At 43.7% G+C, this 24,699-nt stretch overlaps 1 protein-coding gene across 7 annotated transcripts in view; it reads left to right on the top strand.

Moving 5' to 3' along the window:
• The window catches only part of LOC142488043 (uncharacterized), a 444,382-nt gene extending 420,097 nt beyond the window's left edge, over window positions 1-24,285 (top strand). For all 7 annotated transcript variants that reach the window (XM_075588398.1, XM_075588393.1, XM_075588397.1 and 4 more), the window contains one exon: window positions 20,629-24,285. In XM_075588398.1, coding sequence (XP_075444513.1) covers window positions 20,629-22,709 — 2,081 coding nt within the window. In that variant the 3' untranslated portion in view covers window positions 22,710-24,285. The remainder of the gene's footprint in view (window positions 1-20,628) is intronic.
• The last annotated feature ends 414 nt before the right edge of the window (window positions 24,286-24,699 follow it).

Here is a 24,699-nt window from a genome sequence, read left to right as displayed (position 1 = left end):
ATTTATTACTTAACCTGCGGTTGTGGTCGAGGATTCGTTGGGTGGACAATCAGACAAGTGAAGGTCAGAATTATGGAGCACATTCGTTCTATTAAAAAACAGATCAGATGCTCCCAGTTTCCAAACATTTTACAAATTGTACATTGGGAAACTTGTCCACCTTTAATTTTTCAGCGATTTGAATCTATACCTGTTCCTACACGAGGGGATTGAATCTATTCCTGTCACTACACGAGGGGATTGAATCTATACCTGCTCCTACACGAGGGGATTGAATCTATACCTGTTCGTACACGAAGGGATTGAATCTATACCTGTCCGTACATGAGGGGATTGAATCTATACCTGTCACTACACGAGGGTGTTATAGATTTAAACAGCTTAATCAGCGTGAGATGTTTTGGATCCACTCACTTAATACTCTATCCCCTTTTGGGATTAATACAGAATAGGACCTAAAACATTTTCTCTAAGCTATATTATTCCTTTGCCCATTCTCAGGTTATATAATACTGGGTGTTTTTCATATACATTTGTTTCTATCATTGAGATACATATGTGTCTCTCTCTAGTCACATTTGATGAGTAGTATTGTATCCTTACTGTGGCAATTTTCTCAGTGTGGTTTATTTATTTACATCTTATTCAATATGTATATTCCCCTTATCAAGATTCAAAAGGTTCTTTGCCTTGGTAGTTGAGTTTACAATATATATACAGAGTCACTGACTCAGTAGGCTGGAACAGCGAATGGAGAGACGCTGCAGCCAGTACACAGAGCGTTAATCTCCTCAGAGAGAGAGAGAGAGCACAGCTGAAGACTGATTAAACAGGGGCTGAACTCATCGGTGAAAAAAGTGTTTTAAAAAGCAGGAAGTTGCTCACACAAGATGAGCTTGTTTTTCCCCAGGAGGCTGGAGAGACTTCTCCCGGCTAGGAAGCCCTAGCTGTTGCTCTGGTTCCCCAATCCTGCGAGGAGCTTTGTTGCTGGGACCAGCTGGGACCCCAACCCAGGATAAAGATAAAGACTGCTGCGAGCTGGACACAGCCTGCTCCCCGGAACCGGTGTTCCTGTTTGCTATTGGAGCTGCATTACAGATAAGACTTTATTATGATACTTATTTGTTATACTTTTAGAGCACATGTTTTGGGCATAACCAGATTAGCTGGCTGCCCTGTTAGTAAGGGCTCAAGAAGTGAGTTAGTTTTCGTAACGGGAATAGGCTTTATTTTCTAGAAAGTAGTTTCTTAAAGGGACAGTGCACCCGTACTTTATTTTGGTTGTGGCTAATAAACCACTACAGTTTTAAGTTTCCATCGTGTCTAGCGTCTTACTGACCCCGCCGCGAGGCCGTCCTGCCACAATATACATATATATATATTGTGGCATGACGGCCTCGCGGCGGGGTCAGTAAGACGCTAGACACAATGGGAAACTTAAAACTGTAGTGGTTTATTAGCCACAACCAAAATAACGTACGGGTACACTGTCCCTTTAAGAAACTACTTTCTAGAAAATAAAGCCTATTCCCGTTACGGAAACTAACTCACTTCTTGAGCCCTTACTAACAGGGCAGCCAGCTAATCTGGTTATGCCCAAAACATGTGCTCTACAAAGTATAACAAATAAGTATCATAATAAATATATAATCAAAAAATAAATAGATGATACCATTCTGTGGCTAACGAAATGCTTTTATTTGTGCGAGCTTTCGAGATACACTGATCTCTTATTCCGGCGATGTTACAATGAATGAAGCAAGGGTATACTTAAAAACAGAACGGTATCATCTATTTATTTTTTGATTATTGAAGCTCAGCTAACACGGTACTGATACCTCTACATGTATGTGTGTGTGTGTATATATATATATACAGTATATATATATATATATATATATATATATATATATATATATATATATATATATATATATATATAATTACATGATTATATTATTTGGTGTTATAGTTAATTTAATTAATCTAAGATAATGTTATTCTCTCCACATCTTATCCACTTTTAAATGTTATGCTTTTTAATTTAATTTTTATTGTCTTTATGAGTCTATTTAAGTTTATTGTTATTGTATTCATTATTGTGTCCTTTTGCTGGATTTCTCCCCCACAGTTATACTGCCTTCTTTCCGTGGTTACATTTTCCCCGGACTGTTTTGTTCACATGGGACATTTTTACCTGGGATACAGGTAGGCAGTGTTTCCGGCGGGGAGTGCCTATAACGTGACACTCTCTAGACTCAGGAAACCACTCTTTGATAAAGCGCCCATGGCGAGAAACGCGTTGCAGGTTTCTCTTTTAATCTTTAATCTGTGTGTCTCAAATCTTTTATTTTTTCTACTTTTGCCTCCAGTTCTTCTTTTCTGCAGTGCTCTTTTTTTTCTTTTGTTTTGAATGTGAGAGGAGAAGGAAAGAGAAGAGTCAAATATTACACCAAGGCCCCGTGCTTGGGAAATTATATGAATAGTATTTTTGACTGACAATATGACACAAAATGGAGCAGTTTAGTTTATGTGGGTCTTATGGCAGAAGATTACATGGGCAGTGTAGTCGCTGCATCACTTAGATTGTAAGCTCTCCAGGGCAGGGATTTCCATTCCTATTGTCTGATTTTTTTGCACTTATTGTATTATAATTCCCTGTACTGTATTGTTTCTGCTGTAAAGCACCGAGTACACTGTGGGCGTTATATAAAGACATACATTCATGGGCATCTACAGTATCCTTACACTATAGGTTTGTGTCTGGTTTAGTTGATATTATTAACGCACTAATATGATAGACCAGGAGTTCCTTAACTTTACTTCTCATGGAAATTTTCAATGTTAATTATTTGGAGGATGTACATGTATCCTTGAATGATACAGGGGTGAGCAAACTTTTTATGCCGAGCCCCCGTTTTCATCTAGGAAATTTCTCGGGCCCCCCCTGTCTGATGTAATCAAAATCACGATGTCAGTGCACGTGAGCTAGTTCAGCCAATAAGGGCGAACCAGCTTTGTGACGCCCCTGCCACGCGTCTACAATCTCCTGCAGCCAAGTTCACAAATCGCTTGGGCTGTGTAAGGATACAGGGGTCACGGCAGTCGCACCGTGACCTCCCCTCACCTCTTTTGACTCCCGCCGCTGTGGGGCTCCTTCCACGCTGCTCCCGCCCTTCGTGGTATTTCGAGAGTGCCCGCCGCTTAGGCTCCCGCCAAGCCCGCTGGTCGTTATTTTTCTCTAGGTTAAATTTTATTTTGTCCTACATTCCCGGCACCAAGAGCGTCAAGGCGGATGCCATCTCTGGACAGTATTCTTCTGAAGAGAGACTGGAGAAGACTACCGAGTCCATCCTTCCCAAGCAAAAGATCCTCGCAGTCGCTGCATTCAAGAATCTTGAAAAAATAATCACGTCTCAAAAACACCTGCCTAGAAATCTCTAGGTACAGAAGGATACCTTCTACGTAGAGCCCAAGTTTATTCCTGAGATTCTGGATTGGGGGCACGCTTCCCGTTCGGCAGGACATCCGGGATTCAAAAAAACATTGGACCTCATCCATCGCACCTTCTGGTGGCCCAATATGGCCAACACCATCCTTGAATTTACTCGGGCCTGTCCGGTATGTGCACACAATAAGATACCTTGTCAGAGACCCCATGGTCTTCTTATGCCTTTACCCATCCCGGAGCACCCCTGGTCCCACATATCCATGGACTTTATTGTCGAATTGCCTAGGTCGAATGGCATGAACACCATTCTAGTAGTGGTGGATTAATTTTCCAATATGGAACATTTTGTTCCTCTCAAAGGATTACCCTCCTCACCCGCCCTAGCCGATATTTTTTCCAAGGAAATTTTCCGGATCCATGGTATTCCCACATCCATCGTATCGGACCGAGGCTCTCAATTTGTTTCCAGATTCTGGAGGACCTTCACCAGATGACTGGGCATTTCTTCCTCTTTTTCTTCTGGATATCACCCTCAATCTAACGGGCAGACCGAGAGGGTTAATCAATCGTTCGAGAAGTATTTAAGGTGCTTCGTCTCTGACTCCCAGGATAACTGGTCGGAATTACTTCCCTGGGCCGAGTATGCCTTTAATTCCTCCAGGAATTAATCCACTCGTGAGACACCTTTCTTTATTAATTACGGATTTCACCCGGCTCGCCTGCCTATTTCCAATATCTCCTCTGGAGTACCAGCTGTGGATGAACACATCTCCCACCTACAGGACTCTTGGGCTAGAATTCAATCGGCACTTCAAAAGGCCTCCCTGACTTCGAAAATCCAGGCTGACCGTCGTCGACGACCTGCACCCAGTTACAAGCCAGGGGATGAGGTTTGGTTGTCTACCAAGAATAGCCACCTCAAAACTCCTTCCCCTAAATTGGCACCTAGGTTTCTGGGCCCATTTCCTATCATGGAGCAGGTAAACCCGGTGGCCTTCCATCTTCAATTACCTCAAAGCATTAGAATTCATAATGTTTTTCACACATCACTTCTCAAACCGTTCATCTCCAGTCCCCCTCTTTCCGGACCACACTCTTAAACCTGATCCAGTGATCATACAGGGCAACGAAGAGTACGAGGTTCAAGCTATACTAGATTCCAATCTCTCGAGAGGTAAGGTCCATTTCTTGGTCCATTGGAGGGGCTTTGGACCCGAAGAAAGGTCTTGGATACCTCTTAAATACATTCACGCACCAGGACTTCTTAAACGCTTCCGGAAAAAGTTTCCATCCAAACCATGGAAGGATCGTCCTGAGGCAGACCCTGAAGGGGAGAGTACTGTAAGGATTCTGGGGTCACGGCGGTCGCAGCATGACCTCCCCTCACCTCTTTTGACTCCCGCCGCTGTGGGGCTCCTTCCTTGCCACTCCCGCCCGGCCTCCGTGGTTGGGGGGCTTCCCAGTCCTCCGCAGCGGGCAGCCGCTACTCCGCGGGCAGCTGGTACTCAGGCGGCAGCCATTACCCCTGCGTGCGCGCCTCCCCTCGTTACGGAGCGCGTGCCGGCCTAAGATAATTTATTCACTGCTCTTGCAGTGAAGCCACGCCCCCTGCTCACGCGCTGGCTACCACTTAACCCCATAGCTTCCCACCTGGCTGCATATCATGGGATCCAATCCACGACAGCTCCTCATGCTCCTCCAGGCCTGCCTCTGCTTCCTATTGGTCAGCCGCAGTATATAGTACCGGTCTTACCTCTTTCACATCGCTCGACATAGTATCTCTTGTGGATGTCTATTCTGGCTCTCTCTTGTCTTCGCTTATTCAGGTTACGACTCGGCCTGGCGGACTACACTCTCTGGTTCCCGACTTCGGCTCCCTTTTGACTACGCAGCTTCTCACGCCCCTGGACCTCTGCTTGGACCCCGACCTTCCGGATCTCTCCTATCCCTGACCTTGGTTAACGGCAACTACTTTGTCTCTTCTACCGGTACCGGCGAGTATTGCTGCAGCTATTTCCACCTGGCCAGGCAACCCCAAAATACCACACTCCAGACACGCTCCTTCTGCTGCGGGTGCGTGCACGTATATGTCCCCACCTCAGTATAAGGGACGGGTCTGGTCTGGGGGCAGCACCGGCGTAACAGGCTGCAGGCCTAGGTGCAGGCAGTATACTAGTATTGGATCATTGTTTATTTTATTGTTCGCTGTCATCTGGTAATATGTTTTTTTTCTGGTGCACAAAGGCAATCTATTTGAGGGGGCATTCATCCACCTCTTTGCTACCTCCCTTCCTTCTCTCCCCCCACCTTTTTTCCCCTTCCCCTCCCTTTTTTCCTTCTATTTGCGTTCCCCAGGGTCATCCACTCCTACCTACCAGTATTATTTATTTACTTTTTTAAATATTGCCCAGGGATCAGGGATCCCATTAACCAAACTCAAGGAGGGTACTGATGAATCTCCCCTGCTGATCAATACTCCCAAGTGACCCCCCCTGACCCAAAGAAAAACCCTAAGCCCCCCAAAACTCATCCTCCTCCCAAGCCCCTCAATGCTGCCATCTCTGCCTGACCTTCATTCCTCTGTTTAGCTGGGGGGAGAGGGGGGGAGCGCTCCGTTGATCTCTTCCTGGTCCTGCTGGAGCTCCCTGGGCATAGGTGATCATGAGGCAGGGGCCTGCTCCGGCTCCTGCAGGTGCTGGAAGGCCCTGCTACCAGTGTGTGTGCAGCTCATTGGTCTGAAAGGGGAACTGTCATGGTGGACGGAACTTATCAACAATTTTATATTTTGAGGCACGAGATTGAGCACACAAGTTGAGCAAAATAAACTGACATTTATGTCCTTAATAGACACACACACGACAACCTTAGAATATACTTGACAAAAACACTTACTGGGGGAGAGAACGGGATAGAATGTCCAGAAGTAAAACAAAGCACCGGAATATTGTCTTTTAACATGCAGTCCTGTTGCAAGGGGCGCACTTTGCCAACCCAATAAGTCCATGAATATTGCAAAGTTCGTTCTGGTCCATTGGGGTTCGTTAGATAACCCCCAGCACTAACGAAATCATGAAGCAGAGCTGTGTCCTTGGTTCCGTTTTAATTAACTCGTTGCGTTCAGGAATCGTTGCTGCTGCTCTCATCCACTTGTAGAAGCAAAGTGGAAATTCGCTCACATTGTAGAACAAAAACAATAGACAACAGGGATAGCTCGGGGTGCATGTATATAGGGTCTGAGAACATATCTCCAACATACCCACCCAATCCCTCTCGTGGGAATTTTCCCATTCACCAATCCCCAACTTGCCCACAGTTTGCAGAGTGGGCACTATAGGAATTTCCAGTTAATGCAGCACCTGTGCAACATGGACACCTTGGCTGCTTAACATATGCGTACTCCCCTTTTTACCTGGCGTCTCCCAGGCTAGGAGTTGACCCAAAGGTGTGAACTGGCCCAGGATCTCTCATTCAGCAACCATCCTGGCTATTTCACACTTTGCAGCTCTGGGGGCTTTCAACTGCAAACCTTCCCTAGACCCATAGGCGCCGCCTCAACGGGGGGTCTATGAAGTTTGAGAAGGAAGTGCCCCCAGCTCATGTATGTAAAAGCATTTGGTCACTAGTTGCATATCAAAGGCAAACAGAAAAAATGTACCCTGCCTGTCCTTTTCAAACTGCAACCAAAAATACACTTTATTAAAAATATATGTTTTACATACTGCTGCGGCGCATCTGAGTCTAACACATCGCCGGTTTTTCCCTGGCTTTTTCCTGAAATGCGACGCACTTCACCTGGTTGCATGCCGCATTCATTTTTCGTTCTCAGCCACGGGTTGACGCGCTGTTGATGTGTTTATTGAGAATGGTTTGGATTTAATAGGTTGCAATTCTTCGCGTGTCCGCCAGATGGCAGATATTCATGAATTGTGATGCGCATGCGCTTCATTAATGTGTCGACTTGCAGGTGTTTCGTTTAAAAAAAGATACTGTACCACAGTGTGCCATTGTAACTTGGCCTTGAGACTGAAGGAAGAGTTTGCAAAAATGTATCAATTTAGGCTTTTCATATTAAAGAAAGACAAAGACCAGTTTCAGTTACACTATTCTCCAGAGACCCGCCGCCCGCCATGAGTGTTCAAGTGCAGCCCGCTTTCCAAAAACCCGACAGAAGTTACGCGTATTTGATACGGGCCGCGATTAATGCAACAGAAGATAAGATGGCAACAGTTGTTCAAATTTATCAGTATTTTATGGAAAACTATGACTTTTACAAATTTTCGCCAGCTCCTCATACGTGGAAGTGTGCAATAAAGAAAAGGTTATGTAGCGACCCCTGTTTTTATCGTATTGAGCCACAATTTGTTGGAGGGTATTGGTGTGTATCACCGGCTTTTTCCTGTATCTATGATCATCCAGACGGCAAAAGGCGAAGGGTCGTGTTAAAACCAACCAAGAAACAACATTTGCTGCTAAGCTATGCACCGGCACCGTCTTCCCATAACGGTCCCACCGTCGGTGAGCCTGAGCCGGATTTTGCGTGCAGTTTCGATCAAGCTTGCAAGTACCTAAGCAATTTCCAGCCTCATCAGCTGACTACAGGTGGACTAGTCCCGCTGCAAACTATCGACGTGGATGATCAGGAACACTAGACTGGCAGTGGACCGACGCCGGCGCCAGCTGAATGGGAAATTCTATGGTGAGTATTGTTAGTATTGTTGCCGTATTCTTTTCTGTGTTTTTTTTAATTTTGACAATACAGTAACAATATCAGCGCGATTTGAAAGTCAAGCGATTCTCCTGTAAGCAATATCATTGGCTGAGCGGCTTCTACAGTACTGTACTGCAGATACTGAACTATTGGTGGAACGCTAGGCGCATGCGCATTGGAACCTTCTTGAAACGCATATGCGTGTCACTACATCGACGGTAGGCGCATGCACATGTGAACCGGAGACGCCCCCCCCCGAGAAAATTATTGGTGGGACTAGCTGGGAACGTCTTTAGGGGACTGAACATTACAGTGAAACTTTTATTTTTGTTTTTCCTCAGAAAATAAAACGGCTAATGGAGGGATTTCGATGGATAATATCGCTGCACATTGCTGAATCGGATTTAAAAAGCCACGTACCGGAGTCTACAGTTTAGTGGCCGTAGTTATTGATTAGGATAGAATACTGTACCTGAAACAGTATGCTGATGTTTTCCGGCCGTACAGTATACAATACTTTTTTATATACAGTATACTGTGTAACAAACCCGGAAAAATAAAAACTATGCATTTATTCTACATGTATTACACTGACAGTATGCGTCTTCTACTTTTTTTGATACTCTTATACTGAGCATGCCTACAGTATACAGTGCAGTACAGTATGCCCCGACATTCTAGAAACACTGTATTTTGTTACAATGGAGCCAATGGAACAATGTCAAACAAATAAACATGTTCTTTTATTGGTGGAGTGCTGTACGTACAAAAACATTTATTTACAAATACTGTACAATGTAGAAACATTTTAAGTGCACATCAATTCAAAACATCAACAGGTGTATGGTTTACTGCTACAGTAGTGAAAACATTTATTTATGTATAGAAAGTAAAAACATTTACAGTCAGTCAGTATGGTTTACAGTCACATGCTTTAAAAACAAATTCTTTATTCATAAATTATACAAAACCCAACATCTCCTTTATTAAAGTCAAAACATACTGTATACAGTGGGATGGTCTGCAAAACAGTCTGCACCAGTACAGTCCTCGAGGGCAGCAGGCAGGCCCGGTTTTCAGGACAACCTTACCTTGAAAACCGTGCCTGTTTGCGGCCCTCAGGGACTGGAATTGTGCAGGTAGCTCCTGTGTGTTACAAGTTACAACATTTCTGTATAAATACAAGTTAAAAAACACACAACAACATCTCCTTTATTTAAGTACAGCAAGTCAAAACATGGACAATACTGCACCGACACACTTTATTCGAGCAAATACCCGGTATGTACCTGGCAGATACCTGGAATGCGCCGCTCCTCACCTCTGACAAGCCCCGTTGCATTTGCCTTCCCAGCCTGGGTTCATGCCTGGCTGATGGGCGGCTGATCTGTTAAATGATAATGATTAGGATTTAATAGGCTGCAATGCTTCGCGTGTCTACCAGATGGCATAAATTCATGAATTGTAATGCAGTATATATATATATACTGTGCAGTATTGCAGCCAACGGGAATAAAATGCTTCAATCCCTGCCGGAAAATAACTCAATGCACTCGGGCAGAAAACAGTCACAAACCTCAATATACCCGGGTATACCCGAATTCGTGGGACTAGCCGAGCTCGAATAAAGTGTGTCGCCAGTGTACAGTTCAGCACTACAGTATGGTCTTACAGTTCCCGTGATTAAACCAGAAAGTCCTCCACATTGTCCGTCCATGGCCGACTCCTTGCATGGCGCAAAATGCCATTAATGCAGTCTCGAACGCCTCTCATTACAGGATCTGTAGCTGCATAAAAGCGCCGCAATTCCTCCAGAATGTTCTTTCTTAAATTGGCAGGAAGCGCTTTTTTTACGCGATTTCCCTTGTAGTTCACTCTGAAGGCCCAGTTGCAGTACAACGAGGCATACTTGTGGGGTGCACCAGCACTCTTCACCCTATACTTCTCCCTGAGTGCCACTGGCATATCGTGCAGGGTGATGGGCACCGCATCGATGCGAGCGGGTGTAGGTCTTCTGGGAGCGGGTGTACTTGAGGCGACGGGTGATGGTAGGTTGTCTGGGAGGAAGCTTTCCTCCGGTCTTGGTCGCCGTGTTGTCTCCTGGCGTGGTCTTGACGGGGTTGTCATGTTATCCTCCTCAACGGCATACATGTACTGGTACCCTACATCTTCTGGTGGAGGGGGTGCGCTTGGTGATGGAAGGGGGTCGAAGGTCCCATTCATCACATCCATGTCACCCCCCTGCTCCAGCATTGGGGAAAAAGGGGCATTAACACCGAGCAAATAATGTATGCCCGCTATGTCAGCCTCTATCTTCTGCATCCGTCGCTCCATATCTAGCATTGTCTCCAGAAGCAAATCTATCTTTGCCAGCACAATAGAGTTCCCGGGGATATCCACACTTATCCCATTGAGCATCTGGTCTAACGAGCTGCTTCTTGTGCATGGCGTCTGGACATCTGGGTGGATGGGTGCAACGGAGGATGAGAAGGGTGGAGGAGGTGACCTGTGGATATCCGGTAGAGGAGAAGCGGCAGCGTCGTCGAAGAGGGATGGAGAAAGTGACCTTTGGATTTCTGGGCGAGAAGCAGAGTCGTCTAAGAGCAAAGGAGAAAGTGACCCATGGATTTCAGAGGCGGCAGCGACTTCGACGAGGGGTGGAGAAGACGGCCTAAAGATTTCCGGGACAGCGGCGGCAGAGTCGTCGAAGCGTATGGGAGGTAGTGGTCTGCGGGTTCGATGGGTTGGCTGCCAATCATTTTGCGTCGACAGTACATCGCCGTATATCTTCTTGACATAATAAGGCTTACGTCTATGAAAACCCTTAGCCTTTTGGGTCAGCGGAAGGTTTTCTTTATTGGCCTTAGCCTGTCGCTTTGGCCTTGGCGTGGAAACGGCAACCGCCTTTCGCTTTTTCTGCTTGACAGGCACGGCAGAGGCGAGTGGGTTCCTGCGTCCATAGAATCGGGGTTGCTCCATTGAAGCAGGTGGCACAATGCACTATCTGGACAAGGGCAAGTTCAGATAAACATAATAGAGTGGTGGGCTATGCAAAGTGTGTAACCCTTTAAGCATGGCAGCGAGGTACAGGTGTTGAAAGTGGGCGTGTGAGTCATTACCGTATAAATACACCATCCATTTTGTGGATTCACTGCACATTGAATACACAGACTAAACATCGAATATACATTCTTGTGTTTGAATTGTATTTCTTTCTACTCGCAGCAATGGTTGTTAAGAAGATTTCCAAGGATCTTGGCATGCGAATTAAGGAGATGTACATGAGCGGACACCGAATTGCTGATATCCAACGCTGGTTAGCTACTTCTGGAATCGTTGTGCCAACAACCACCGTGAGCTATCATGCACACGGAAAAAACAGAGAACGCAAAAGGGCACCAAGGGTAGCTAACGCTTAAGTATATATTTTGTATCTTTATATTGCAACAGTATACAGTATACAGTATATTTGGTATCTTTATATTGCAACAGTATACAGTATATATTTGGTATCTTTATATTGCAACAATACTGTATACAGTATATATATATATATATTTTGTATCTTTATATTGCAACAGTATACAGTATATATTTGGTATCTTTATATTGCAACAGTACTGTATACAGTATATATATATATATATATACTGTATACAGTACTGTTGCAATATAAAGATACCAAATATATACTGTATACTGTTGCAATATAAAGATACAAAATATATATACATATACTGTATACAGTATTGTTGCAATATAAAGATACCAAATATATACTGTATACTGTTGCAATATAAAGATACCAAATATATATATTGTATCTTTATATTGCAACAGTATATATTTAGCATCTTTATATTGCAACAGTACTGTATATAGTATATATATATTTTGTATCTTTATATTGCAACAGTATATAGTATGTATTTGGTATCTTTATATTGCAACAGTACTGTATACAGTACAGTATATATATATTTTGTATCTTTATATTGCAACAGTATACTGTATATTTGGTATCTTTATATTGCCACAGTATACAGTATATATTTGGTATCTTTATATTGCAACAGTACTGTATACAGTATATATATATATATATATATATATTTTGTATCTTTATATTGCAACAGTATATATTTGGTATCTTTATATTGCAACAGTACTGTATACAGTATATATATATATTTTGTATCTTTATATTGCAACAGTACTGTATACAGTATATATATTTTGTATCTTTATATTGCAACAGTATACAGTATATATTTGGTATCTTTATATTGCAACAGTACTGTATACAGTATATATATATATTTTATATCTTTATATTGCAACAGTATATATTTAAAATCTTTATATTGCAACAGTACTGTATACAGTATATATATATATATTTGGTATCTTTATATTGCAACAGTACTGTATACAGTATATATATATATTGTATCTTTATATTGCAACAGTACTGTATACAGTATATATATATTTTGTATCTTTATATTGCAACAGTATACAGTATATATTTGGTATCTTTATATTGCAACAGTACTGTATACAGTATATATATATATATATATTTTGTATCTTTATATTGCAACAGTATATATTTAGCATCTTTATATTGCAACAGTACTGTATACAGTATATATATATATATATATATATATATATATATATATATATATTGTATCTTTATATTGCAACAGTATATAGTATGTATTTGGTATCTTTATATTGCAACAGTACTGTATACAGTACAGTATATATATATTTTGTATCTTTATATTGCAACAGTATATTTGGTATCTTTATATTGCCACAGTATACAGTATATATTTGGTATCTTTAGATTGCAACAGTACTGTATACAGTATATATATATATATATATATTGTATCTTTATATTGCAACAGTATATATTTGGAATCTTTATATTGCAACAGTACTGTATACAGTATATATATATTTTGTATCTTTATATTGCAACAGTACTGTATACAGTATATATATTTTGTATCTTTATATTGCAACAGTATACAGTATATATTTGGTATCTTTATATTGCAACAGTACTGTATACAGTATATATATATTTTATATCTTTATATTGCAACAGTATAGATTTAAAATCTTTATATTGCAACAGTACTGTATACAGTATATATATTTTTTGTATCTTTATATTGCAACAGTATACAGTATGTATTTGGTATCTTTATATTGCAACAGTACTGTATACAGTACAGTATATATATATATATATATACGGATAGAGCGAGATTGTGCTTTTCCTGCAGAGTGTATTTGACCTTTAATGCACTGATCTCATCATTCTCCTCACTTATTTTGTCCACCAGGAGAGTTGTCTTCCTGCAATGTTAAGAAAATATATTGTTTATATACAAAATATATATACTGTTGCAATATAAATATAAAGATGCAAAATATATACTGTATACTGTTGCAATATAAAGATACCAAATATATAGTGTATACTGTTGCAATATAAAGATACAAAATATATACTGTATACTGTTGCAATATAAAGATACAAAATATATACTGTATACTGTGGCAATATAAAGATACCAAATATACTGTATACTGTATACTGTTGCAATATAAAGATACAATATATATATATATATATATATATATATATATATATATATATATTGTATCTTTATATTGCAACAGTATACAGTATACAGTATATTTGGTATCTTTATATTGCCACAGTATACAGTATATATTTTGTATCTTTATATTGCAACAGTATACAGTATATATTTTGTATCTTTATATTGCAACAGTATACACTATATATTTGGTATCTTTATATTGCAACAGTATACAGTATATATTTTGCATCTTTATATTTATATTGCAACAGTATATATATTTTGTATATAAACAATATATTTTCTTAACATTGCAGGAAGACAACTCTCCTGGTGGACAAAATAAGTGAGGAGAATGATGAGATCAGTGCATTAAAGGTCAAATACACTCTGCAGGAAAAGCACAATCTCGCTGTATCCGAGACCAGCATAAAGAAGATGAGACGCAGCATTGGATGGAAATATGGACGTGTGAGGTTGGTACTAGACAGTACAGGAGGTAAAAGTGTTGTTTCGGAAACTGTACTGTACAGCTAAAATTATTTATTCCTTGTCATTACAGAGCATATCCCATGATACGGGACGCTAACAAAATCAAAAGAGTGGTCCAGGCCCAGGCATGGATCGACAGTGGGGAAACTTTCCAGGATTGCATCTTCACTGATGAGTCTACTGTGTCGCTGGAGAGATATGCAACCTTTGCGTTCCACAAAAAAGGCCGCATATCTTTGAAGCCGCGGCCAAAACACCCCGTGAAGCTGCATGTGTGGGGTGCCATCTCTAGGCGTGGACCAGGATGCATTGTCATCTTTGAAGGTAAAATATACGAAATATAATGTAGCCTTATGCACTGTACTTTACTAGTCTAGCCTTACTGTATGCACTGTACTGTACTATTGTGCAGTTTTTTGAGCACTTTTCTTTTCTTGCTATAGGAATCATGAATAAAACTTTCTTCCAAGACAACATTGTGCCTGAGAGAGTGCAATACATCACACGCAAGTTCCCCAATGGTCACCGCTTCTACCAGGACAACGATCCGAAGCACACAGCGTCAACAGCGCATATCCTTGAGCGCGGTATCAACTGGGTGAAGACGCCAGCGGAGTAAGTGCAGTAGACCGTGTCCCATTTTTGTTCTCCACTGTTTTTACTGTGTACTGTATCTCTTAAAGTAATTGTCCTTTTTTTCAAATGACAGATCGCCAGACTTCAATCCGATCGAAATGGTCTGGCATCAACTGAAGGACCATATCAGGAAAGTGGCGAAACCCTCCAAAAAGGACAAGTTGTTGAAAGGCATAATGAGTTTTTGGAATGATGTACTCACCGTGGAACTCTGCAATAAATATATAGACCATATTGCCACTGTGTTGCCCATTGTGATCGCGCGTAATGGGCAAGCATCAGGAAAGTAGTGCTGTGCTGTAGTATTGTAAGTACAGTATGATACAGGTAAGTATGGGACAGATTTTTTCTTTCCCAATAGTCAGCGTATACAGTAGTTACAGTTTTTTCTTTACAGAGAGAGCAGCACCAGCCATCAGGTTACAGTACATAGTATTTAACAGTAGTCAGAGTATACAGTAGTTCCAGTATACAGTAGACTAGTTTGACAGTACTACGGTAACCGCCTACTAACTGCTCAAGCAGCACCAGCCATGTACAGTACAGTACATTACACAATGCCATAATACAGTGCGCACATAACTGCACTAATTTTTTGTTTTCTTGTCGTTTCAGGAAAAGGGTGACCTGGTGGGAGGTGGGTGGGGTGCTGTGTCCAGTCTACTCTGCTTGTACAGTCAAATGTATAGTATATAAACAGCAGTAGTGATGTACACAAAACCTCTCCTCTTTCAATGAACTACTGTACTGTTCACAGAGGGAGGAGCAAGATACAGACGGAAAAAATATTACTATATACTGTATATATATATATATATATATATACTGTATATATATATATATTATACATTACAGTATACTGTATATTATTAAATAATATTCTTATAAATGTGCATTATTCATGTTTCCCCATGTTTTAAAAATGTTTTCAAAATGATTATCCAATTTCATAAAGACAGTATTATGTATTATTCATGATTATTTTTATTTTTGTCTTTTTTGGTTCCTGATAAAATAAAATGAATATTTATTAACATTCCTGCCAATCATAATCATTGACAACAACTTTTGCTGTGCAAATCAGATTTACATTTCAAAACCGAGAAGGGATTTTCCAAAGCGTTATCGTAAACTAAGCCTCAAAGGGTTGGGGGGGGGGGGGGGGTGTGAGTCATGTGCATTAATCAGCTAGCTCCCATGTCTAAAAGGATTAGAGTACATGCAGGCAGTGTGAGGTTTTGACGCTCAGCTATGGACGGATTAAGAACACAATGACTAACTAACTTCAGAAAATTTATGACTCTGTTGAGAGAGGGGGTTGGGTGACTCATGCGCAGTAAGCAGCTAGCTCCCATCTCGAAGAGAATTACACGCAGGCGCAGTGAGGCTTAATAGCACGGCTATGGACGGATTAAGAACACAATGGCAAGATTCAAAAAATGAACGACTCTGTGGCAAGGGGGGGTTGAGTGACTCATGCGCAGTAAGAAGCTAGCTCCCATCTCAAAGAGAATTACACGCAGGCGCAGTGAGGCTTAATAGCACGGCTATGGACGGATTAAGAACACAATGGCAAGATTCAGAAAATGAACGACTGTGGCGAGGGGGGGTTGAGTGACTCATGCGCAGTAAGCAGCTAGCTCCCATCTCAAAGAGAATTACACGCATGCACAGTGAGGCTTAATAGCATGGATTAAGAACACAATGGCAAGATTCAGAAAATGAACGACTCCGTGGAAGTGCAAAGCTAAATACATACTTTAATTTCAAAAGGCAGTTCATCATAATAATACACCCCCAAATACAGTACTGTATGTAAAAAGCACACAAATCAACCATGTGCAGTCAAACACACAGTGTCGCAGTCAAAAGCTACAGCACAGATTGAATATCGTAATACAGTAAGATGGTTTTGGCAGGCTTGTGAAAAAAAATGGTTTGGTTTGTGGAGAAAAAAAAATTACAATAAAAACACACGTTCAAAGGAGAGATGTACTGCATTGCACAGAAGATGACACTGTTACAGTACTGTACACGCCTATGCGTTTCAACAATTTTCAAATTAGACGTACAGTACTGTACAGCAGCACAGCACTGCAAATGCATGTATACTTTAAATATGCAAATTTACAATTACTGCGCGCGCACACAGACTGTGTACTGACGTGAGCTGAACTGCAAATGTATTAGACTTCCAAGACAACAGCTCGCAAACGCCCCCCTGAGTTTTTACACGGCATTGCAGTATTGCAGACAGCGAGAATAAAATGCTAATATCACGAGCGCGAAAATAACGCAGTTCACTCCGGGCGAAAACGACAAAAAAACGCACATAACCGGGATAATATGAAAGCCGTGGATCTAGTTGCCTTAGACTCAGATCGGCCGCAACTGTATCCCACAGTTATAATTTTAATGTGTGTGTGCTTGGGGTGTTACTCTGGGGCTGCACACCAAATTTCAGGGTGCTAACCTTTCCGTTCCCGAGTTAGGGCTTCTCCTTGGACTGGCAATGCTGGGCTATGGGCTTCTCGCGTCAATTGATTTGAGGTTAACCGAGTTCCCACGCCAATTGCCCGCCGCCATTCAAGTTATGCTACTAACCGGGATGGGGATACATTGTAACTGAGAAGTGCAGCCCTACAATTGAGATTCAATTGACTCTGCGGTTACGATTTCTAGCCTCAGTAATGGATACCTACACCTCTCACTGGAACAAAGAAACAGCGCCACACTTATCCAATTAACTTGCGGTTTGGCGCCCGCAGCGGCATCTTGTCTCCAAAACCAGTAATGCCGGTATACCATGTAATACATTACTGCAGGTATATACAATCCTGCAAAATGGGGACAACAAGGGACAGAGGGATAAAATAGTACATGTATGGTGCATATAACCCCTTCATCCCCAATGCGAAATAGGGGTAACCAGCCGAGCATACTGCCTTTATTAATGCGCTGATCACCCCCATTTTCATTACAGGGACCACTGCATCCCCCGCCAGAACGCCCCTCCCCTCTCCCCCAGCAGCAGCAGACACAGCAAAGCGTGCAGCTGCAGCATCAATCACTCCACGGTGCCGGCCAGACCTGCAGCGCGTTTGTCACTGTGCTGGGGCATGCTCCTCCCCTGGCCTCTTTGGAGCCATTTCTCTTAAGGCTTCGTACCTCCGCCGCCCCCGCACGCTCCACGATATTGGCCGCCAGCTAGGGTGACCAGATTTTCAAAAGTAAAAACCGGGACACATCAAAAAAGTATTTATCACAAATTACATCACTTAAAAATAAATATTATGATATTTGTCTAATAGCGTCCCCATTTAAGCTGTATTATTAATCTCTCTCCCCGCCACATCAGGACCTCTCTCCCCTCTTCCACATTACACGCCTCTCTCCCTCTCACCCCTCCTCCCCATGACACACTCACCCCCCCTCCCCATGATACACTCACCCCCCTCCCCATGATACACTCACCCCCCCTCCCCATGACACACTCACCCTCCCCTCCCCATGACACACACCCCCCTCCCCATGACACACTCACCTACCCCTCCCCATGACACACTCACCCCCTCCCCATGACACACTCGCCCCGTCTCCATGACACACTCGCCCCCTCCCCATGACACACTCGCCCCTTCCCCATGACACACGTGCCCCCTCCCCATGACACTCACCCCCCTCTCCTTGACACCCTTACCCCCTCATCCACCCTCCCAATGACACTCCCTCACTCCCCTTCCCCCCTCCTCATGTCACACTCTCCCCCCTTCTCCATGACACACTCACCCCCCCCCATCCCGTGACTCACTCACCCCCCTCCCTGTAACACACTCACCCCCTCCCCATGACACACTCACCCCCCATCCATCCTACCCATGACACTCCCTCACTCCCCTTCCCCCATCCTCATGACACACTCACCCCCTCCCCATGACACACACCCCTCCCCATGACACCCCCTCACCCCCCCATTGCACCCCCTCCCCATGACACCCTCACCCCCCTCCCCATGACACACTCACCCCCTCCCCATGACACACTCAACCCCCTCGCCATGACACTCACCCCCCATCCCCCCTACCCATGACACTCCCTCACTCCCCTTCCCCCCTCCTCATGACACCCTCACCCCCCCACCCCATGACACACTCACCCCCCCTCCCCATGACACACTCACCCCCATGACACGCTCACCCCCCATGACACGCTCACCCCCCATGACACGCTCACTCCCCATGACACGCTCACTCCCCATGACACGCTCACTCCCCATGACACGCTCACCCCCCATGACACGCTCACCCCCATGACACGCTCACCCCCCCATGACACGCTCACCCCCCATGACACGCTCACCCCCATGACATGCTCACCCCCCATGACACGCTCACCCCCCATGACACGCTCGCCCCCCATGACACGCTCACCCCCATGACACGCTCACCCCCCCATGACACGCTCACCCCCCATGACACGCTCACCCCCATGACACGCTCACCCCCCATGACACGCTCACCCCCCATGACACGCTCGCCCCCCATGACACGCTCACCCCCATGACACACTCGCCCCCCCATGACACACTCGCCCCCCCATGACACACTCGCCCCATATGACACACTCGCCCCCCCATGACACACTGACCCCCCCTCCCCATGATACACTCACCCTCATCCCCCCCTATCCATGACACTCTCACCCCCTCCCCATGACACACACCCCTCCCCATGACACACCCTCACCCCCCACCCCATGACACACTCATCCCCCCTCCCCGTGACACACTCATCCCCCCTCCCCATGACACTCACGCCCCCTCCCCATGACACACTCACCCCCTCCCCATGACACACTCATCCCCCCTCCCCATGACACACTCATCCCCCCCTCCCCATGACACACTCATCCCCCCCTCCCCATGACACACCCATCCCCCCCTCCCCATGACACACTCACCCCCCCTCACCCCTCCTCCATGACACACTCTCACCCCCCTCCCCATGACACTCACCCCCTCACCCCTCCTCCCCATCACACACTCTCACCCGTTCCCCATGACACACTCACCCCCCTCCCCATGACACATTCATCCCCTCACCCCCCATCCACATGACACTCATCCCCTCACCCCCTCCCCATGACACACTCACCCAATGACACACCCTAACACCCTCATCCCCCCTCCCCTGCTCCCCATGACACATTCCCCCCATGGCACACCCACCCCATGACACCCCCTCACCACCCCACTACACCCTCTCACACTCACGCTCTCATCACGCTGCATGCTGTGCGCCACCTAACGGCCGACAAAGAAATTGCAGTTACCGACTGCTTTTTTTCTCTGTTCCAGGCAAATCGCCGCCAGCCGTGTGCGCCCCCCCCCCCCCCCGTAACAATCTTGCTCTCCCCAGTTTGCGCACTGCTGGAATAATGAATACACTAATAAATACAAGTTATATATGTATCAATGATTTCACTGTGAGAGCTGCTACAAATACATTTCAGGCTTTCGGAACCACCACCACAGTCATTAGGGGCCACTGGATATCCATGTACCACAATTTTAAATCCCTGGGTGAAGAGAATATTTTGTTAATTAAGTATTGGTGAAATAAATTCTTCAGTGTTTTGGATTTGTAATTTGCATTCAGTAATTTGATTTACAGATTGAAAACATTTATTCTGTCTTTTTTGTTTACTTCTGTTAGAGAACGGCCTGAATGAGGAACAGAACTTGATCTCTGATACATCCAGAAGCTGTCTGACTCCTCGCAGCCCAGAAGTGCCAAAAAACAATGATTCCTGCCACATTTTAGACACGTGCAAGGAACCAATGCCACATGATGGTGAATTTACAGACCTTGTACAGCGCACAGCGAAGACGGACTCTAAATATAAGTCCAGCAAAAGGTATGCGAGAGATTTAAGAAGAAGCCGCGGTGCTCAGCCTTTTCTCTGTTGTCAGTGTGGCAAAAGCTTCTCACTGGACAGGGACCTGCTCACACACCTTTGTGTCCCCGCTAGGGAGAAAACCTTTACATGTACAGATGGTGGGAGCAGTTTCTCACTGAAGGGGAAACTTCTTTCACACCAGATGATTCAGACAGCAGTGACTTCTTTCACTTGTACAGTGTGTGGGAAACAGTTAAGTAATAAGAGGACCCTCCTCAGACACCAGATGACTCATACAGGAGAGAAACCATTCACATGTGCAGAGTGTAGTAAAAGCTTTTCTCGGAAGTCAGATCTCCTCAACCATGAGCGGATTCATACAGGAGAAAAACCATTCACATGTACAGAGTGTGGGAAACAATTCAGTACTAAGGGCTACCTCCTCAGACACCAGATGACTCATACAGGAGAGAAACCATTCACATGTGCAGAGTGTAGTAAAAGCTTTTCTCGGAAGTCAGATCTCCTCAACCATGAGCGGATTCATACAGGAGAAAAACCATTCACATGTATAGAGTGTGGGAAACAATTCAGTACTAAGGGCTACCTCCTCAGACACCAGATGACTCATACAGGAGAGAAACCATTCACATGTGCAGAGTGTAGTAAAAGCTTTTCTCGGAAGTCAGATCTCCTCAACCATGAGCGGATTCATACAGGGAAGGAACTATTCACATGTACAGACTGTGGGAAACAATTCACAGTTAAGCAGGGTCTCCTCAGACACCAGATGATTCATACAAGAGAAAAACCATTCACATGTTCAGAGTGTGGGAAACAATTTAGTACTAAGAGCCACCTCCTCAGACACCAGATGACTCATACAGGAGAAAAACCATTCACATGTTCAGAGTGTGGGATACAATGTAATAGTACGAGCCACCTCCTCAGACACCAGATGACTAACACAGGAGAAAAACCATTCACATGTTCAGAGTGTGGGAAACAATTCAGTACTAGGAGCGACCTTCTCAGACACCAGATGATTCATACAGGAGAGAAACCATTCACATGTTCAGAATGTGGGATACAATTTAGTAGTAAGAGCCACCTCCTCAGACACCAGATGACTCATACAGGAGAGAAACCATTCATATGTTCAGAGTGTGGGATACAATTTAGAAGTAAGAGCCACCTCCTCAGACACCAGATGACTCATACAGGGGAGAAACCATTCACATGTACAGAGTGTAGTAAAAGCTTTTCTCAGAAGTTAGATCTCCTCAACCATGAGCGGATTCATACAGGGGTGAAACCATTCACATGTACAGAGTGTGGGAAACAATTCACAGTTAAGCAGGGTCTCCTCAGACACCAGATGATTCATACAGGAGAGAAACCATTCACATGTTCAGAATGTGGGATACAATTTAGTAGTAGGAGCCACCTCCTCAGACACCAGATGACTCTTACTGAAGAGAAACCATTCACATGTACAGAGTGTAGTAAAAGCTTTTCTTGGAAGAAAGAACTCCTCAACCATGAGCGGATTCATACAGAGAAAAATACATTCACATGTACAGTGTGTGGGAAACAATTCAGTACTCGGAAAAATCTCCTCAGACACCATATGACTCATACAGGGGAGAAACCATTCACATGTTCAGAGTGTAGTAAAAGCTTTTCTCGGAAGTCGGATCTCCTCAACCATGAGCGGATTCATACAGGGGAGAAACCATTCACATGTTTAGAGTGCGGGAAACAATTCACAGTTAAACAGCGTCTCCTCAAACACCAGATGATTCATACAAGAGAAAAACCATTCACATGTTCAGAGTGTGGGATTCAATTTAGTAGTAGGAGCCACCTCCTCAGACACCAGATGACTCATACTTAAGAGAAACCATGCACATGTGCAGAGTGTGGGAAACGATTCAGTATTAAGAATACCCTCCTCAGACACCAGATGACTCATACTGGAGAAAAACCATTCACGTGCAGAATGTAGTAAAAAAATTATCTGAAGAAGTACCTCCTCAACCATGTGCAGATTCATACAGGGGAGAAACCATTCAAATGTGCAGAGTGTGGGAAAGAATTCACAGTTGAGAGCAACCTCCTCTTATACCAGAGAATTCATACAGGAGAGAAATGATTCACGTGTGGAGTGTGGGAAAAGCTTTTCTCAAATGAGCCACCTCCTCACCCACCACAGGATTCATACACTGGAGAAACCATTTCCATGTACATAGTGTGGGGAAAGCTTTTCACAGAGGATCAGCCGCCTTACACACATGAGGATTCAGACATGAGATAAAATGTGATTGTTCAGAGTAGGGTTGGGCAATATAACAGTAGCATAGTAATACTGCAGTAATAAAAATGGACGGTGACGCAATACTTGCCATTACTTCTTACCATGGCATTCCTATCAGCAGCTGCAGAGTGGGGATGGGTCTGGCAGAGAGGCGTGGGGTGGGGACAGTGTCGGAGAGAGGACTGAGTTGTGGGTCTGGTAGAGACGGGAGTGGAAGCGAGTCTGGGAGCTCCTTGACTTTCACATGCTGCAGCTATAAGGAATCCTCCTGCTGGTAATCTCACCCCTCCATATAAACCACTTCCCCTCTGCCATGCCTCTTACCCCTTCCCTTCCACCATGACTCAACCCCTTTCTCTCCTCCCCCGTATTTCTCTTGGCTCCCACCCGTGCCTCTTGACCCCCTCATTCCCCAAGCCCAGTGTTCGACAAACCTATACATTTGCACGCCCCAGGCGAGTGGATTTAACATCGTGACGAGCTCCTATTGGCCCAAGCAGCACACGTGTGGTACTAGGTGGCGAGTAGATTTTTTTTTTTGTTCGGCGAGTAGATTTTTTTTGTGATTTGTCGACTACTGCCCATTCCCATTAACCCACGCCTCCCCATGCCCTATTAATGTGTACAGGAGACGGGGGGTCGAGGGAGTAATTGTACATTTTCTTACTATGCACCCCAAAACTGGAACAACCTACCGGAGATTCTCGCATCCACCACCAGTTTAAGTTCTTACAAAAATAAGGCTGTCTCACATTTTAATCTGGTCTGTAACTGTTACATACGCCTATAATATATATTATCTCTAACTGCATGCAATGTCTTGTATATAATGTATACCCTGTTCACTTATGTAACTGTATTTGTAACCATGTATTATTTGTCATCTTAACTCTATGCCCATGACATACGTGAAAACGAGAGGTAACTCTCCATATATTACTTCCTGGTAAAACATTTGCTAAATAAATAAAAATAAAATGGTGAAGAACGGGGTCCTTAGTGTAACATTTTCATTGAAATATGTTTTATTCTTAAAATTAAAATATACTAAAATGTATTTGCTTTTTTAAATTTTATTAAGAATGAAATGGATTTGTATAAGAAATATGTTTCACAATAAATGACCTGGAACATTTTGAGGGCTTTTGCTTTCTATTGGGTGTTAATATATTGCTGAATATTGTTATCACAATAAATTACTTAATACTCTTATGGTGGGAAGTATTTTTGTTATTGTCTAACCCTAGTTCAGGGTGTTGGAAACAATTCAGTACAAAGTGTGGCCTCCTGTCACACCCAAGTATTTACATGGGAGAAACCATTTGCTTGTTCAGTGTGGGAAACAATTCAGTGTTAAGGGTCACCTCTTCAGATACCAACAAATTCATGCAGGGAGAGGCCTTTCACATGGACAGAGTATAGGAAAACGTTTCTTGGATGAATGACCTCACACCACATGATTCACACAGGGGAAATAATTTGCTTGTTCAGAGTGTGGTAAACCATTTTATACAAAGTGGGACCTCTTGTTACACCCAGGGCCACCAACAGAAATCATGGGGCCGGGACA

The sequence above is a fragment of the Ascaphus truei genome, chromosome 2 (assembly GCF_040206685.1).
Source record: "Ascaphus truei isolate aAscTru1 chromosome 2, aAscTru1.hap1, whole genome shotgun sequence".
NCBI classification, from domain to species: Eukaryota; Metazoa; Chordata; class Amphibia; order Anura; family Ascaphidae; genus Ascaphus; species Ascaphus truei.
Note: the sequence above shows the minus strand (reverse complement) of the source record. Positions and strands in the feature narration are given on the sequence as shown.